General features: G+C 34.8%; 1 protein-coding gene across 1 annotated transcript; it reads left to right on the top strand.

Annotated features, from left to right (window-relative positions):
* The first annotated feature begins 134 nt into the window (after window positions 1-134).
* LOC126979060 (LON peptidase N-terminal domain and RING finger protein 3-like) lies at window positions 135-14,897 on the top strand. The gene is made up of 11 exons (XM_050828249.1): window positions 135-154; window positions 1,653-1,757; window positions 5,615-5,722; window positions 6,222-6,256; window positions 6,409-6,488; window positions 7,028-7,204; window positions 7,281-7,396; window positions 8,831-8,948; window positions 10,252-10,355; window positions 12,072-12,342; window positions 12,685-14,897. The coding sequence occupies exons 2-11, from the start codon at window positions 1,678-1,680 to the stop codon at window positions 12,826-12,828; spliced, it is 1,233 nt and encodes a 410-aa protein (XP_050684206.1). The 5' UTR covers window positions 135-154; window positions 1,653-1,677; the 3' UTR covers window positions 12,829-14,897.
* The last annotated feature ends 4,541 nt before the right edge of the window (window positions 14,898-19,438 follow it).

Below are 19,438 nucleotides of genomic sequence, written 5' to 3'. Positions count from 1 at the left end.
CGGGATGGATGCTTTTCTTGATTTATTATTCCGTGAAATTAACATAAAACTTACTTGATTCGACGTTAATATTTCCCTACAAGTACTACATACTACATTTTATTTGCTGGCAGCCCTTATACTACACTATATTTTCACAAAGACAAGGTTTAAGGTAGTATATTATTTGATTGTTTGACTATATATTCGTTGCAATAGTTTTCCTGTCGTATTAAATCTATTAGACTAAATATGTTATGAGCAGAATTTTTAGGTTTTCAAAAATTTTTTTTTGAGTATTTCTGGATTCAAATGCTAATAGATAGCGCGGAAATATACCATATTAATATTAAATACATTTTATTCGGTATTTTGATTCAAAGCATTTAATTTTTCAATCAATGATTTCCTTAATATCTTAGCGTTATAATTTAAAGGTAATAATGGTGACGGTTTTTCCTAAATTTGTCTATTCTGACTTCTTTAGACTATTGCATATCTACTCTGGGTTGAGAGATAATGTTGTAACAGCAGTTTATTGAATAATCTTGACTCCACTTCACTCTTCAGTCTTCAGTAGGTAATCGGAATCACTAATCCAGTTCATTCTAATCAGTGTAATGTGTATAGTGTGCGTATACTATTTTAGATTTATGTATAGTTGTGATTCGTTGAACTGTTCAGAGAGCGGCAGAATTATTATATTCAAATATCAGGTAAGCGAAATAATATGATCTCAGAATGTTTATCTTATCTATGTCTGGTAAACTCCGGTGTGGGGATTGTTATAAAATACAATGTTTATTAGTCATATTAAATTCGTTTTAATTTCTGCTGCGGTATAGCAACATAAATAATTTGTAATAAGTTTTAAAGCTTAACCTTGTAAAGAATATGATCGTTTGTACTTGTATGTATTGTATGTAGATTTTAAAGACCGAAAAATAATATATTGTGATTATATTATACCTAAGTTTAGCTAATAAATTTCTATGTGCATTAATTTACGTACACCTTATCAAGCTTATATAACAATAAAAATCTACACTTGATTGAAGATATTGTTGAAATTATGTCATAAGATGAGAACCTGTAGCTATGACCAGTTTACAAAACATTCAACAAATTTACTAACTTACATACACTAACTTATTCTAAGCAGATTAAAATTAATTTCGAAACAAAAAAACCTTTCGCAATCCATACTTAGTAATCTACAATTTTGAAAGAATAATAATTGTGTAGTTCTGTCTTTAGGCAATAAACTTATATTTTTAAGACTGATCCAAACCGTATAAACGTAGTCTATTTAACAATAATTATGAAGTCAGTGTGCCAGTAGGTCATATTGTTATATAAGTCTGACGCTTACCTCACTCCGAGTAAGAACGTATTTGTAAGCAATACTGTATCTTGCTTATGACGTAACTAGCATTTTACATTAATTGTAACTTTGTTACTTAGTTCCAAAACTGGATCCAATATAGGCACTGGTATTATATTATCTGTAATACAAACCTTGCAAATTGTATACAAGTGCGACTTTTTTTAAACTCGCTTATTCTGCCAGCTATTTAAAAAAGTTATCTAGGTAGTCTATGGTACAGTATCTATTGTAGTGACCGATTTATCTAAATCAATAAGCCTCTTAATGTAATTGTTTGTTTTTTCAGAATAGTTAATATTATAACTATAGTCATGAATATATGCTGTTGCCAATGCAGTCAGTTGTTGTTGGACCCTGTTACTTGTGATTGCGGTTTATCGATTTGCCAAGAGTAAGTTTAGCACAATTATTAATCTAACACTTAATATTTTTTTATTCGATAATAAAATTAGAAACATGATAACTTTGCAAGGCAGGCTGGTAAGATATACCTACATAGATTTCCTTACACGTTGTCTCACGAATTATCTTAGTACATAGGTAACGCAAATATTATCACAAATATTATTAATATTATGTCAGAATCATGAACGGCACTGCATTGTAATGGGCATTACCATCAGCTGAACATTCTGCTCGTCTCGTCCCTTATTGTCACTAATAAATAATATTAATCAAACATTTTAAAGGATTAAAGGCCTGAAATTAGGATTTCAAGATTCTACCTTCGCCGCCCGAGTAGGTACACGATAAAACGAACATATCGTCGGCATAAATAAATGAATGTTATGTTATTTATTTCTTACTAAATAATAATTAATATAAAAAATCAAGTGTATGATAGTTAATACCACAGAAAACGTATTAAATTCTTTAAATAAGTAATCTCAATTTGCATGAAATGAAATGAAAATGAAGTTGCACTTACGACTCTCGGTGCCTGCAGTATAATTAACATTTAATGTGCAATAGTGTTTTACAGGGTTCAGCTAGGATGGAAAACTATTCATCTTCTCGTATTATGGTCTATTAGTAGAAATAATATAATTATAGCTATATAAAATAGTAAAACTTATTTTCGGGGACGCTTATATTGACCGTGGGTTACTTTAATTTATAACTACTTTATGCTCGAATCATGATCCCACGGGAAATCATAAATATTCTAGGATAAAATGTACCTAGAATTTAGTAATAGTAACATTGTACAATTAAACTTATTATTTAATAGCCTGAGGGCGGTCGCTCCATTCCCAATCTGTGGTATCATTAAGAAAGTCATTTATGTTATAGTAACCTTTACCACTCAAACGTTTTTTAACAATTCTTTTGAATAACGTAACACCTTTGTTTTGAACATTTTCTGGGATCTTGTTGTAAAAGCATATACATCGCCCCACAAAAGACTTACTAACTCGACTAAGTAGGCATCATCAGTTTATGTCTGTTCCTGGTGTTAACATTATGCTTATGACAGTTTCTGGCAAATTCACTTATGTGCCTATGAACATACATTACATTATCAAGAATATATTGAGAAGCAACAGTCAAGATGTTAATTTCTTTGAATTTTGCTCTCCATGATTCTCTAAGACCTAGGTTATAAATAGCGCGAATAGCCCTCTTCTGCAGCACAAATATTGTATTAATATCAGCAGCGTTGCCCCATAGCAATATACCATAGGACATAATACTATAGAAATAACTAAAGTATACTAGTCGCGCCGTATCTATGTCAGTTAATTGTCAAATTTTTTTAACCGCATATGCTGCAGAACTAAGTCTGTTCGCCAATCCTTCAACATGGGGGCCCCATTGTAATTTGGAATCTAGAGTTATGCCAAGAAATATAGCAGATTCCACCGGTTCTATGACCTCTCCGTTTAACAAAACATTTGCATTTACATTTTTGACATTTGGTACGGTAAATTTAATGAATTAAGTTTTCTTGCTATTTAACAATAGGTTATTAGCGCTAAACCAGTACACGATGTGAGATAAAATATCGTTCACTTCGTCGTACATAGCTTGGTTTCTTTTCACTTTGAAAATCAGTGAAGTGTCGTCCGCAAACAATACTACCTTATGTTTTTTCTCTATAAGATTAGGAAGATCATTTATATAGATAAGGAAGAGGAACGGTCCAAGAATAGACCCTTGTGGTACCCCCATACTGAGAGGAGTCCCAGGAGATCTCCTGCCATTCACATCGACCCTCTGAATTCTATTGTTTAGATATGAAGTCAGAAGATCGAGCGAAGTTCCTTTTATGCCATAGTGGTATAGCTTCCTGACCATCGTTGAATGTTGAACACAATCAGAAGCCTTAGATAAATCACAGATGCCAAGTGTATTCTGCGATTCCTCCCAGGCATCAAAAATATTCTTGATCAGCTCAACACCTGCATCCGTTGTTGAACGTCCCCTAGTAAAGCCAAATTGTTTCAAATGAAGTAACTTATGAGAGTTAAAGTAAGTAAGCATTTGGCTTAAAATTATTTTTTCAAAAATTTTACTAAGGGTCGGCAAAACCGACACAGGACGATAGTTGTTCGGGTCAGAAGAGCATCCCGACTTAAGTATTGGTGTAATTTTACTATGTTTCAGAAGGTCAGGAAACACGCCCCGATTAATACAATTATTAAATACTATTGCAAGATATGGTGCTATGACATCAATTATTGAACTTATTATTTTAACAGAAATGCCCCATATATCAGCAGTTTTTTTCATGTCTAGAGATTTAAAAGTTTTAATTATTTCTCTAGGGCTAACAAAACTAAAATTGAAACTTCGTTGACATCCTATAACATTTTCCAGAAGAAGTGACTCAGCAACACTGGTGGAGGAGACAAGAGTGTTTGTGATAGAAACTGGAATCTCAGAAAACAATTCTCAAAAGCAGTAGCAACTTCCTGCTGAGATTGAATTATTGTATTGTTTATTGATAGATTATATTCAATGTTGCGGTCTTTCAATCTTCCAGATTCCCAGTTAATAACATTCCAAGTCATCTTTATTTTATTTGGTGCATTTTTAATTATTTGTCTGATATGCATAGACTTTGCAATAGAACAAACACTTTTAAATAATTTAGAGTATTTTTTAACATACTCGAGAAAAGATGCATCATGATTATACAATGATCTCTCACTATACAGTTCATATAGCCTTTGTCTGCTCCTATGAATGCCAGCTGTTGCCCAATCATTAAATGACAGGAGACCACCTGATTTGACTGTCTTAGAAGTAAAGATCGATGTAAGATGTAGTGTGATGCGCTGTCTCTGTTATTGTTATACTATTAAGTATGTACAAAATCACTAATAATCTACATATTATAGCAATGTACAATTAAGCCTTATATATATATGTATGTCTTAGAAATTTATATCTGCAACTATCTACGTGTTGAGGAGTAAAAATTGTATTTTGCTTATAACTAATACATCTGGTTTGTAGGGGATAATCCAAGACACTGGGAAAACCTGGCTATTTGCTACCATATAGTCTTTCTTCGTGATGTGCCCCATACTTTCATAGCATTGTCGGCAGTCTCAGAGAGACAACATAGCGAAATTCGTGTCGTGGTTATCATGCTATATTACTATAACGTGATGTGGCAGTTCCATTACGATTTACAGGAATTTATATTATAGTGCTTGCCAAAAAAAGGTTTTAGTGTAAGGAGTTCCGATTCCACTCGCTTCATATCCAGATTAGTTAGGCAGTACTATTTTCATTAGGTCTATTAATTTTAAAAAGTTTTGGTGGCCCTATATGGTCTTCTTCATTTATTCTATTTCACCAAAATATGATACTTTCTGTAAATCGTACATAATTCCAGCCTATATAATTCTCTAACTTAACTAACTATAGATGTAGTCATCAGATTTGAAATTATATTGGAAACGGAATGTATGTATCTGGAAGAAGAAGTCTTCCATAGTCAAAGTAAACTAAGCGCTTTTGCCATTTTTCACTATAAATATTTTTTTTTATATTACTGGATCTTTCCATCCATCTGGATGGTCAATTATAGTGGAGGTTTCCATTTTAATGAATTGGTAATATTTAACATGTTTACCAAAGTCTGTTAATCTCAAAATTGGATTGAAAAGAGAGGCGAATAGTGTAGTAATTTTTCCGTCTTTTTAGACCAGTTGGAGTATTTAACTCAAATCAAATAAAGGATGGGAAGAACGACTGAGTTGAAACTAAATGATAAAATTTGTCTTATTCTTTTAGGTGCTTAAATCATCAAAAGTTGTGCAGATGCGGAAAATTTGTTACGGGTGAAATTAACTCTCCATTGAAACAAATTATCGAGAAAATTATAAGTCGACTTTTTTCCAAGTTAGTATCCTTCTTAATTGAGTGATTGCGTTGACGAATGCAGTTGCAACATGTCCGTCCTTAGGGTGGTGTTGCAGGTTTTGTGGCTCAGAAATATCTCTTTCAAGACTGAAGCTCAGCCTGGGTGGGCTCTATCCAAATAAGGGACAGCTTGCTACGCTTACATAACATACTATTTATGCAATCTACTCAAAGTAAGCTGACATATTATTTTCAAGCATGCCTTAAATACTCTACTACGAAAAATTTAAATTCTAAGTATAACTTCGGAGTCCTAACAATTTGACCCACCGACATTCTGGGAAATGGGACCGGACAACAAACACTCATTTATTAGTTATATTATTCTATAAAACCTTAATTTGCTGGCACGATTTCCCACAAATAAACAGCATAATATAAGAGAATTGACAACTAACGAAAAGCTCGAAAAACTTAGTTTTCCTACACGTTTGTATTTTTGCTAATTGTAGTTTTTTACTTTTGATTTTTTTTACAGAAAACCACCGTTTTGCAGGAACAAAAAAAACAAAGGTATATTTTGTGAGATTATTTTCAAAGGATTAAAGTGTTCATATGGTCATGAGCTAAATATCAATCTATAGAAATACGTTTTTTAAAACTTATACATACTAGACAATTTGATATGTGGTTCCCCTCATTGATATTGTTTTTCGTTTCCATAGATGGAAAAATATTGTCGTGCTGTATACGAAAACGAGTTAGGATGCTGAGGTGGAAACTAAAAAGGCATTCGGAAATAAAGGTAAGAAAAAAAAATTGAGTAATATTATATAGTAACAGGAATCTGACTTATCAACTGCTGATCACATTCAATAATTAGCGAGAGCGTAGGCGTCTTTTTTTTAATTTCTATGGAATGATGTAGTTTAATTTTTTTCATAATAGTTGCTAATGATCATAAATAAATAAATAATTGGTGAGTATCTTCAAAAAAATTCTGTGAAGTCGGTTTGCGGACGATAATTTTACGTGATAACGTCAAATGAAATCGTCTTTTTATACTATCGCTTATAAGTCATAATAATTATTTAGTCAAAATTGTAACATAACCTATTATTATTTATTACTGCACTCGCCGACCGATGCCATTTTTTTTAAATAACCAAAGAACAAGATGCGTCGCAAGACGAACGCTTGGCGGATCGTGCCTCTCTATCGCTTGCTCGCTCGGCTCAGTCAGAACGTGACACTTTTTCGTACGTGCAGCCGGCGTTCATTGATTTATAAAACGCACGTTAAAAAAAAACTGAAGTTATAATTTTATTATTCTTATGATTTCAGATGCTTGGATTATGTGGAAAAGACTTAGAATGTCCAATATGCCTCGACATATACAGAGGCCCAATAACCACAACCTGTGGCCATATGTTTTGCAAACTTTGCTTAGAACGATTGCTATATTATAATAATAGGTGCCCTATATGCATCAGGGAGTTACACGATTTTTCCATAGTTAAAGTAAGACTGTCTGCCGAAATAATAGCTTTATATTATGATGAAACTAAGAACTTAATTGCTTTTTTACATTTTCCAGGTTAATCCAACGATTGCGATGACTGATATTCTGTCTTTTGCTAAACTATATCAACACTTCAATGAAAGCGAATATATTGTTCCATTAGTTGTCGTGAATTGTGACTATTTTCCGGAGTAAGTATTAAGTAACAGGGCCTCCTGATTTATTAAATTTTTATAAAATATATTAACATTTAATCTTTAAAACTGATAAACCCATAACTCAATGCGCGGCCCGTAGAGTCGGCAAAACTAGCACGCATCGAATCTCATGAAATAAAAAAGCTTTCTGGCTACTAAAAAAAGAACGACAATGATCTTAAGTGAAGGTCTCCTAGTTGCGAGGCGAGTGCGACGCGATACACATGTTCTTTCTCTTTAATTCTCTATCTTTCTTCTCTTTCTTCCGCCCTTGTTCGTTATGTATGAATCAGAAACTTTTGGGATAAAACGTATCCTACATCGTTATCCTTGACAATGTGTTTGCAATATTTCATGATTATCAGTTGAGTATTTAAAACAAAAAAGAGTAACTAACAAATTCACATTAAAATATTTAGTAAGCATTATAATATATAATTAATTGTAAAATATATAGAAAATAATCAATTGGACAATAAATAATAAAAAAAAATCAAAAATTGAACCCTTCTCCCTGAAATGTGAAGACCCTTGATAAATATAAATTTAATAGAAGATTTATTATGTCTTATCATGTACATAAAAAATCTGCCAAAAATAAATTTAAAATTACAATTTAAATTTTTCGGAATATAATATGTAAGTAGTCGTTATTTATGCGATTTGTATTAACGAGCTTAGCTGTAGTCAAGTGATTTCTGTAACCTCTTTTAGGGATCTAAGAATTCTAGCGATGCCTTTTGAGTATGAGTGCGAGAATAAATGCGGTAGCATTGAAGAACACCGCCTGACGACGGTGGAAGAAATAGTATCCTGCCTGCTCGACTTCATCACGTCCAACAGAGCTCGCCGAATATTTTTCTCCCTAAACTACAGCTCCAGTCATAGATCTCGGACACCAATCAATGACTATTCCTCCGTTATCGTTAAGAGTCTAATGAGATCCAAAAAGAGTGACCCAGAAGATCGGTTTTCTCTTTTGCCTTAAGTGGCCATCGTGTCATTCCCCATATGCACCGGCGGCAAGGATCGCTGGCTAAAATTACCAAGTGTTCCGGAGGGGTAACTTGTTAACTGTCTCATAAAGAATCTAGAGAAAGGTTGTATACCTATTGAGCCTTTGTAGTTAAAATCTTTAGTACCAAGCGCCTCAACCCAAGACCAATAAGCCTTAGGGCTGTGAACTGATCGGTACTGCATACCTTTTTATGAAATTATCCATGCCCGTCAGTATCACATCAAATCTGCAACGGCACTAGAATAACTTACTTATTACTAGCTCATGTCTTGAGCAGATTTAGGCATATTTTCTTTCTCGTTCTATTGCTTAAGATTTCGCAACGCAAGGTAAATAAGAGTTGTTCATTGTCATAATGTGTTGATAGGGCTGCCATTACCCTTAAAATAAATAATTGCTCTTTATTACAGAGTCATCTATTTGCAATTTCATCCTCAATCGTGGCGATTCATAGATTATCATATAAATCACTCGAAACGTGTTATCGGGATTGTGTTAAATGAGAAAAAAATTGAAGATGTAGGATATGTAAGTACAATTAGTAAGAATGTTCTTGATTGCTTTTTGATATATTTATATTATCATATATTATATTACCAGGTATTAACAACTTTACTCGAGAATTGTCATTAATTAATTCTCAAGGTGCCTTAATATTATATCGTCTACAGAATCTTGCGATCTATAGCAAACAAGTCCGGCCACATATGGAGTATCGCTCTTTACCTAAGTCTGGTATCCCAGTAGCAACGGAGAACTACTAGAAGTGTCAGGTAGTACTTTGTCAAGGGCTTGATCACATCCTTTGCGTAGAGAGGTCACTTCATTGTCTGTCTCGTATTGCATTTATCATGGGCAGTGTTGCGATGTCTCTATACAACGCAAAGTGATCTAGCCATTCACAGACCACTGGGTCTGCGACAATTCGAGCAGCTCTGCGTTGCACACGGTCAAATGGTACGAGCTGATACTGGGGTGCGTCAGACCAAAAATGATAATATGAAATGCTCCATATGTCGCCACATCTGCGCTTTGTAGAGTGCTAGAATGTTGGCCCGCTTAAAGTATTGCCATGCTCTATTTATGACACCTAGCTTCTCCGCAGCCGATTTAGCAGGAATTAATTTATCAGGAAGCCCAAATGATGGAAGTTGTGATAGAAGCGTCTAGGCCATACACGATCAAAGGCCCTCGCTATATCCAGGCCAACTGCCAAGTCCCTTGCTTTCGATAGCCGCCGCCCATCTAAATGTTAGGTCTACCAGAATATCCGATAGAACGGCTTTCGTCATGGTCGGTAGGGGCGTATTTCGTAAAAAAATAATTTTATAAGAATTTTATCACCAAGTCAAGAGGGATGTTGAGGTAGGTATCTATAGTCTCTTTAGCACAGTATAAATATAAGTTCAGGAAACTGTCTGTGAGCGTGCATCATTTCCTTACTGCTTTAATGTATACTGTGTCTTCGACTTGGCCTTATCATAACTTAAAAAGTAGTTTTAAATAAGATTCATTACGTTAGATGTAATTTTGTCGATAATGATATTATTATATACGATCATAGTTCGCATTGATAAACAGATGTATTATTTATAAAAGTTATGAAATAGCAACACATGTACAAACATGTGACCTTATTAAGGGTTTTAGAAAAGATGTGTAGAAAACCAAGTAAGCCAATTATAAAACAAATGTGTCTTTATAATACACACTTTTCCGTATGTTTTCTTAAGTAATGATCTAATTAATTTAAAAATAAAACAGTGTTAGTTCCAGTTGATTAGCCTTCGAATTACGTAAGTGTTTTTACAAATTAATTATTGTTTTTTAGGTTGCACAAATCAGGGATTGCGTACTTAAAAGAGATGGTAACTTAATTCTAACGGTCCAACTTGATACGCGAATAAATATCAAGAATCGTTACAATCTCAATGGGTAAGAAAAAAATGTTTTTCGACTAAATTAATAGATATAGCGGGCTGCCGCCAGTACAAATTATTTAGTTGAATAATGATCAATATGTAAAGTATAACACGAAGGCTTTCAACCAGTGTGTGTTGCCAGTGATGACTTACGGTACGCAGACGTGGTCTCTAACTATCGGCCTTATGAGAAAGCTCATGGTCGCTCAGAGGGCAATGGAGAGGGCTATGCTCGGAGTTTCCCTGCGAGATCGAATTAGAAATGAGGAGATCCGTAGGAGAACCAAAGTTACCAACATAGTCCAAATGATTGCGAAACTGAAGTTGCAGTGGGCAGGGCACATAGTTCGACGGACAGATGGCCGTTGGGGCAGTAAAGTCCTCGAACGGCGACCACGTACCGGAAGACTCAGTGTTGGTAGGCCCCCCACAAGATGGACCGACGATCTGGTCAAGATCGCCGGAATACGTTGGAAGAGAGCAGCGCAGAACCGATCGTCGTAGAAACCTTTGGGGGAGGCCAACAGTGGACGTCTTCCGGCTGATGATGATGATGTAAAAGTGTTATTTACTTATTTGCTATAAGCTGCTACCGCGATCATCCGCGTAGTAGCTATAGTCCGACAACTTAGTGCACGACTGTCCTACAGGGTGATACACGGTGGCGGGGCGGCTATGACAGTCACGTGTGGCCCGTCCCTGCAACACCACCCACTCCCCGATAGTATCTTTAGTACCCCGTCCCTGCCACCGTCTGTCACCCTGTGGGACGGTCGCGCATGAAGTTGTCGGGCTATACAAAGCAGCACAAATACTATGGTACTGTAATCTAAGGTATTTTTGCGTTTTGCTCGGAAGTACATACCTGCAGACAAGTATAAAAATAAATAAATTACTTTCTTGGCTACGGTATTATTTGTTAAAAAATATATTTAATGCTCACTTTTAACTTTGTTTCGATTTTATTAAATGTATAGAACAGATACCTACCTATCATATGAAAAATTTTAGGTGAATGTATGGCTTCTAAAATTATATCTTTAAATATGTGAAATATTTTAAATTGTTATTTAATATATTAGTACCAAATTAATAAATAGATGTGTATTATATATATTTATTAAAACCTAAGTCATATTTAAGTTAAGGACATTATTAAAATCAAATACAAATTCAAAACACTATTTATACTTACGTAACGCAGGCCAAAAAGTAGTTTGTCTCTTTGTCAGTTTGTACGATGATAATATATTGTAACCATTAGTGTTTGTTTCATTATAATCAGTTCACAAAGAAAAAAGTTTAGTCAATTGAAATTAATTGATGGGATTTTCAGTTACATCTGTAAGTAGCGTAGATACGAAGAGATTGTAAGTAGGTACCTAGCGTAGAGTTAGGTTCTTATAAAATGAAATATGAAATCCTAACAAAATTTAATATCGTATTTCTTTAACTAAATCCAATTTCACTGTCGAACTGCCACGTATTAAATAATAAAAAAAAAACGTGCAATTTTTTCTGTGTTCTGTGGTCCCGAGTGCACGTGTAAATCGACTTATTATTAACTTAAACCTATAATAACTTTTATAACTAAATGCAATAAAATTTTTGATAAAATCTTAGTACCATAAAATACTTATTCATTTCTTTCTAAGATACAAAACTTGGCGGATTTGTCCTTGACCTGAGTTCTGTGCTCACAATCTAATTTAGAGCACTTTGTTCACAGGTATCGCAATATAGCGGTTGTTGAAAACTTCTACGATGATGAAATTAAGCCAGATGATGTAGATGAAATTGTAAATCTGTCAAGACAAGTTTTACTAAATTTATCACGATGGCTATTATCACAAAGTAATGCCCAGTTAAGCCGAATTATATCATTATATGGAAACACTTCAATACGACGAATAAATATTTATAATGATGTGCACAACAGGAATGGAGCGCCGTGGCTTTGGAAATTAATACGGATATTGCCAATAAAATTAGATACAAAAGTAAGAAAAAAAATATTTCCTACACTTTTATGTTTTGCTTACTATAGGTAATCTATTATCCATTGTTTGCATATAAACATGATCATAACGAAGTAATCAATTGCCATTACTTACTTAACTTCCTTTGGTTTTCAACAAACCGTAAATTGCATATTTATGGTTTGTAAAAATGTAAAAACGAGCTGAAATAATGTATGTCTGTCACGTAGCACAAAGAGTCGCAAGACAATTAAAATCGCCCTGATTTGGTGACTTTATAATAATTAGAAATTACCTATGGTGGGCTTACAATCAATTATTGACTCAGCTTATACTTATAAACAATGTGTTTTATTTTTGCAGGTATCACTACTTTGCTCAAAAAGTATGAAAGAAAGACTCGCACTAGTTAACAATATTTTAAAAGAAGCTACGTTTAAGTCGTTTTGTTTGGGAATATCTTCGATGAGTAAAAGTAATCACAGATTTTATTCATTAAATAAATGACTGGTTTTCTCGTTCGCCTATAAAGTTGTGTACCTAAATAGTTACAAATGTGTGTTCATGCAATTTTATCATGTTCCATTGGGATTAACACTATTTTTCCAATTTTTTTAAAAGAATTATATTACATAAACACCTCTTAATAAATAGTAAACATCATTTATATCGCAGTCTGCAGGTTAAGTGCCCTGCAAGAACCTGGCAATGTTACCTTTTTGAATTACTATACTTATGACAGTAAGTAGTACCCATGTGTTAGATCTCGGATCACCTGTCAAATTTATAAGAGACAGTTCTATAATAAGGAGTTCTTGTCAACGAAAACATTAGTTATGAGTTTGTTTGTAACACATCTGAAAATAACTTTTTAGAGGTATCGTATCGGGTAGTATAGACTACGGCCTTTGTACCTACAGCTCATATGTTTCGAGCCGGTTGAGGGGCACCAGACCAGAGATGAGTGCAAGTGTCCATATGTGGTCGCACCCAGCAATGTCCTCGACCTCGAATGATGTCGACAACAACCTCTATGATGCGCTCAGTGAGAAACATCGTTATCTTCTCACAGTAACTTTTGGGAAGCCCAAATCTTGTATGTTAAGTACACCAGAAGATTGCCAGCCGATCCACAGTAGCGCAAGCCTTTCTGTTGGTCGTTGATCAACTGGTGACTTCATCATCATCATCATCAGCTCAAGAGCTGGCGATTAATTTCGCGAGATCCGGTTGACGAAAGAGCTGTCACCTTTATTAGGTATCGGATGGATAAGAGCTGACTTCTTTAAGTCCGGTCCTACGATTTTTGATTGTGATTGGTGGAATAATCATTAGCACCGTATTTGACTGGAGAGACACATTCAAAGAAAATGGTGTTCGTCTTACAGTTTTCTGTCTGCTCAATACTTAAGTCATAGAGCTCTGACACCGCGGGATGTTTGGTGTTGTCTTGATTTTGAATCTTGTCATAGTCGAAGTTGAGGCATATAGAGTGCCCAGAAGATCAGCTTTCTCATTTGTCCTGTGGACAAGGGTTTTATTTCCCATGTGCAGCGGCGGCAAGTATGGCTTAGAGTAGTTACCAACATGTGTGTTCCAGCCGGGTAACTTGAAAGCTCGCCTATTTGACGTCGTGCATGGATACCACAAGGGTGATTTGCTGGTCGAAGCACCTGGAGGCACGTTTGTATATCCTCTTTAGAGGAGATATAAACTAGAACTTTGAAGTTCGGATCTTTTGTACCCAACTCGAACGCAGGTTCGATACACCTTTTTTGCAGTCAGCTGCTACTTTAACTGACGCACCTGAGGTGTGTGAACTGCCACAGTAGAAATGAAAATATCCATGCCCTGTAGTAATACATGGGGAACTGCAACAGCACAAGCACAGGGATAATCGAGAGGGAAGCAGACCCTGCTTGGAGGGTGGGATGCAAACAGGGAAACGTATCCTATATCAACCTGCTTAAGGAATAGGTAGACCGCTTGCAGCCATCTCAAGATGATGGGGAACAGCGTTAAATTTGGGATGATTCCGCTAATGCTTCTAAGGATAAATTGCTTTCATTGTGATTTTATATTGAATATTGTGTGCAGAAATACTTTGACTATAAATGTGACTCTGAAAAATTTTCGCGCCATCTATTTAAAATTATAGTTCACATAATCATTTCATAATTATTATAATATATCACTATATTATAATAATTATGAAAGAAAAGTGAACGGCGAAAAAGAAAATCAAAAATAGCCGCTTGCCATTCGGCGCGCTTGGTGCGCACCAATTCTATTATTTAATAGAATATATTTTTTACTCTTACGATGGCAGGGACAACACGTGGTAGATCCCAAGAAATCGGACGATTCGTTGAAAATTTATATTAGTCGATATTCTTATATACCTACCTACTTACTTAAAATTCTCTGACCAATAACGTCGCTTTTACAATATTTGAATTTTAAAGAAAAATTCCAGACTTTTTTGTACTTTATAAAAAAATATTTCTTATTTAAAATACAATTATCGTCAAAACTGTTGATGTAGTAATTGTAAAGTAATAAATTTTATAAGAAAATATTTGACTCTTTATTTTAATTAAATGACTGCATATAAGTATATGTCCTATTATTGATGCGGCTTAAGTATCTAATAATAGTATATAGATTCAACACAGACTTAAAAATTTTCATCTGGTGAAGCTAAATAACGTACCATGCGTGTTTCATTGACATTGCATCGTACACGTGAAGATCAACCAGCGACAACAGCCATTGATTTAAAGCTGGCAAAAATAATATAAGTCAGCACTCGTTAGAGTAAATATATTCTTTGGCCCACTATATTAGGCGTTGTAATAAGTCCACTACCTAAACTAAAAGTATACCAAGATCTTAGTGTAGATAGGGTAATAATGTGTTAGCCCATATGTAAGTAGCTTTGTATGAGCTTATATTATAGCTATGTTACCAATGACGTTCTTAGGTATAGAACGTCATTGTATGTTACCTACTAATTCTGTAGACAGACTTTAGTTTCTTATACAATACTTTCTAATACATTTAAAGGGTCAAAATTAATACATCGAACAGTCGTGATACGACGAATGGGGTTTTTGTGGTTAACGCGCAAACTTGAGTCTTTTTAATGAACCTTATTAAATTTTACCCCTTTCACGACTTCTCAAGAGAGGACTTGATAGAAGGGACAAATTTAGAATATCGATAGAATACACTGCTACAAGATTTCTCGAGAGACCTGCATAGCCCGTGTAGGTATACGGCATCTCCAGAGCTGTCATTCGCATAGCAATGCATGATGGAGGTGTTTAACACAATAACATTGGTATTCAGTAGAAACAGTATAGGAGATAGCGCACAGCCTTGGGGAACTCCAGCGCCGATGGGCTTCGGGTTTGTGTAACAACGGTATGTGTGCTGCGTCTAAAGAGGAAGCCTATCGTTCACTCTCATAAACTCACGGAAGACCCAATGATGAACGTCTCGAGAAGAGTGCCTTCTGCTATACACGATCGTAGGCCTTCTCTATATCCTTCGATATTTGTTGTTTTCAGTTCTGAAAGAGTAAGTAAAAGTAACTATAAAAGCTGACAAGCGGTATATGGGTATAATGCAATATTAATCTCACACCAGAATTTTGTTTACATGGGTTTGACGTAATGACAATAAAGCAACATGGCGCGGTGTCCCGTTTTTACGCGCGATAATTTAAAATGAATTTTTAAAGCATGTATTGATTGATTTTTTTGTCTTTTTATCGACTTATCAGCTTCGAATCGAATTGATACACTTCGAAAATGCATGTAATACACATACCTATGTACCTATTGAGTTATGTTGCTAGTGGCAACTGTTTTCCAGCTCTATTCATTAGTAATCTATGTTAGAAATAGTAATCTTTACACACAAACGTTTTATTCACAATTCTTTTGAATTTCATGACAAATATCTTTTGTACATTTTCTGAGATCATGTTGTAAAAACAAATATGTATAAATCATCCAACAAAAAAATTCTTAACATCGTACTTAACCGAGTAGTAGGCATCAAGTTTATGATTGTTCCTGTTGTTAACGTTATATTAATTAATGCAATATATTATTTCAAGAACGTAGTACTTACATAACTTTATCTACATATATATGGAAATGCAACTGTTAGAATTTTTATTTGTTTAAATTTTTCTCTTAGTGATTCTTTAGGACGTAGAGTATAAATAGTCCGAATTGACTTTCTGTGCAGCACAACGATGGTGTTAACGCCTGTCAAAGTCATAAATTGGTTAAGTCCTGTCACGAATAATATAACAGAGAGTAACAACATTTTACAGTACAATACTTATGATAACCAGAGAGTGAGTAAGTTTAAGTGACTTTGACAGGCGTTAACATATGGTAATAATATAACATACCATAATACTACAAAAATAATAATCCCCATTTAATTCATAATATACGATTATAATTATTTATGCATATTTTTCTACTACCTTATCGTAATTTACTAAATAAAAACCCTCAAATCATAATACAATACTATTTATTCCAACAGGTCTATAATTTCAAAACGAGTTAACTATACGTACCTAATACTATAATCAAACTTTTAAAAAAGGCCTAATAGCATTGGCTGCAGAAATGCACTGTATGATGACATTATTCCATTGTATTTTGGGCAATGTAAAAGCCGTTAATTTTACATTTAACAAAAAACAACCGACTTCAATAACACTATAACAGTCTAATTAATTAATTTAATTCTAGTTACGATTATTGTTTTTTTGGAAACGGTGTCCTGTCGCCGCTCTCGCCTCCTCACATCTCACCTATACCTATGTATGTATCAATAAACCTATCTTGGATGACACCGACTCCAAAAATTACAATAACCGTAACTAGAATTAGATTAATTAATTATATTGTATCAAAATACGCAATTATTTTTATACTTTTAAGTGCACATTATATCTATTGATTTGGAATATTGTTTTTGAAGTCGGTTGTTTTTTTTGTTAATTATTTTTTTTGTTTTATGTATTTTAGTGAATTTGAAGTACACTAACTAACAATTTGATATATTAAATTTTTCAATCCAGCAATGAACGTAAGTGCTTTGCAATTTGATTACAGAGAGTAGAAATTTTGCCACAGATCGCACCCTTACTGTAAGTCGTTAAGGAGTCCCATTGATCATCATATTCGGCTATGACAATTACTGGACCATAACTATGTTATGGTAGATGACTTAAATATTCGGATAGCATAAAAAGATTCGGCCGAGTATCGTTAATTTGCTCCTAAGAATTGAAGAGTTCCGTTACTTTGTCATGGATTCCGTAATCAGAACCTAACCAAACTATCTTTGAAGTATAGCCTTTCCAATAAAAAAAGAATCATCGAAATCGGTTGACGTGATATTGAGTTATTCGTAAATTTATTATGTACTTTGCTATACGTATGTATAGCAAATTTAAGACTTTTATAGTTTTCTTATGGATGCTGTCGTCAGATCTAGACCAAATTACAGTGAGACCACACGGGAAGCACCAGCTTTCAAATAAAGAATTATCCAAATCGGTTCACCCAGTCGAAAGTTTTGAGGTTACAAACATAAAAAAAACATACCAACGAAGTGAGAACCTCCTCCTTTTTTGTAGTCGGTTAAAAAGCACACGGACCTGCGCAGTATCGACAGTGACAAGCTGATATCGCGCATGCGTGATAGAAAGCGCCCACAACACGCGCCATTTTTACTCTTACCCGCACATAAATAAGTATATTTATTAATTTCATGGTCGTAGAAAAAGTAATATATAACAATGCATGTAATAAGCTATTGTAACACTCGTGTTGTCTAGTGTACCAACAAGCACTCATTACTCAATTACGCATTAATCAGTGGTAGAGGTGTTGAGATACTGGTATGGGGAACAAACGAATCATTTGAAGTGGTGCGACACGACTTCTGATGCCTATAGGTCAGAGTGCGGGGTTCATCAGGGCAGATCGTTTAACGTGTACGTCAACGGTTTGATAGGCGGGCTGAGGAACACGAGTCAGCTGCCATATCGATGGTGTTTGCTTTAACAACCTAAGCTATACGGACGATATGGTGCTCCTTAGCCCGTCGATCAAAGTTCTCAGAAAGTTACTGTCAGTCTGTGAGAGTTATGCCAACTCTCCCGGGCTGAAGTGTAAGGGGTCCGGAGTGGGTTTCCGAAGTGTTTTAAACGGAACAGCGGATCGGCAGTTCAAATACCTTGGTCACATCGTCACTCACGATCGAAAGGACATCGCCATGGAGCGGGAACGATAACAATTATTTTAGGGCATACTGCCAGTGTTTCTATACGTGTCAATTATGGTGCTTCCGCACCACAAGGGTGCAATATCATTATATTATATTATGCATACCGCATCCTTATAAAGTTTCCGAGGTAACTCAGCGCGTGGGTCTTTTTCGCCGAGGCGGGAATGCCTGATTTCTTTGCTGTTATCAGAGCTCGTATATCTTCCTTCTGGGGCAGATCAGACATCTCTTTAGTGACAGTAGCTCTGGTAACAGCATCCTCCAGGTGGTGGGCCAGGACCTGCGTACTCCAATGACAGCTCATTGGATCCCGACACATAGAGATGCAATTAGAAAATAGCTTTGCACACCTTCAGTGTGCAAAATTTAATTAAATAATTGTATTTTGTACCTACCTACCTACTTTAGTTTGTAACTCAGTATGCATATTTATTAATATTCATTTTGTATATTTTATGGATGTGCTTTGGGTTTATTATATTATATATAAGAAATTTATTATTATTACTGCCAAGTATCATAACAAGTTCTAAGCGCCATCCTGTGTCAAATATACTTAACACCAATGCATCACACTGGAAACATGTTAAAACTAAATCTATCTTTTGATTTCCTACCTTACAGCAATGCGCTCCTCCTATGTCAATAACGATAGGTTTTTTCTGAGTATGTAACATGTACCTGTGGTAAGACATAAATATCTCTTCCCAACTCTTTCGTTGTACCTACTATTTCTCGTCTTATTAACCAACTACTTCTTCCATATTTTCCCATTAGTATATTTTTCACA

Source organism: Leptidea sinapis, chromosome Z, assembly GCF_905404315.1.
Source record: "Leptidea sinapis chromosome Z, ilLepSina1.1, whole genome shotgun sequence".
Classification (NCBI taxonomy): domain Eukaryota; kingdom Metazoa; phylum Arthropoda; class Insecta; order Lepidoptera; family Pieridae; genus Leptidea; species Leptidea sinapis.
The sequence above is the reverse complement of the archived record's forward strand: the minus strand, read 5'-3'. Positions and strand labels throughout refer to the sequence as shown.

Excerpts from the sequence above, each read along its gene's own strand:
- LOC126979060 (XM_050828249.1), top strand. The coding sequence starts at position 1,678 with ATGAATATATGCTGTTGCCAATGCAGTCAGTTGTTGTTGGACCCTGTT. Across the intron at positions 7,205-7,280 it reads ACGATTTTTCCATAGTTAAA|GTTAATCCAACGATTGCGAT; the intron begins GTAAGACTGTCT and ends TACATTTTCCAG. Across the intron at positions 7,397-8,830 it reads AATTGTGACTATTTTCCGGA|AGTCATCTATTTGCAATTTC; the intron begins GTAAGTATTAAG and ends TCTTTATTACAG.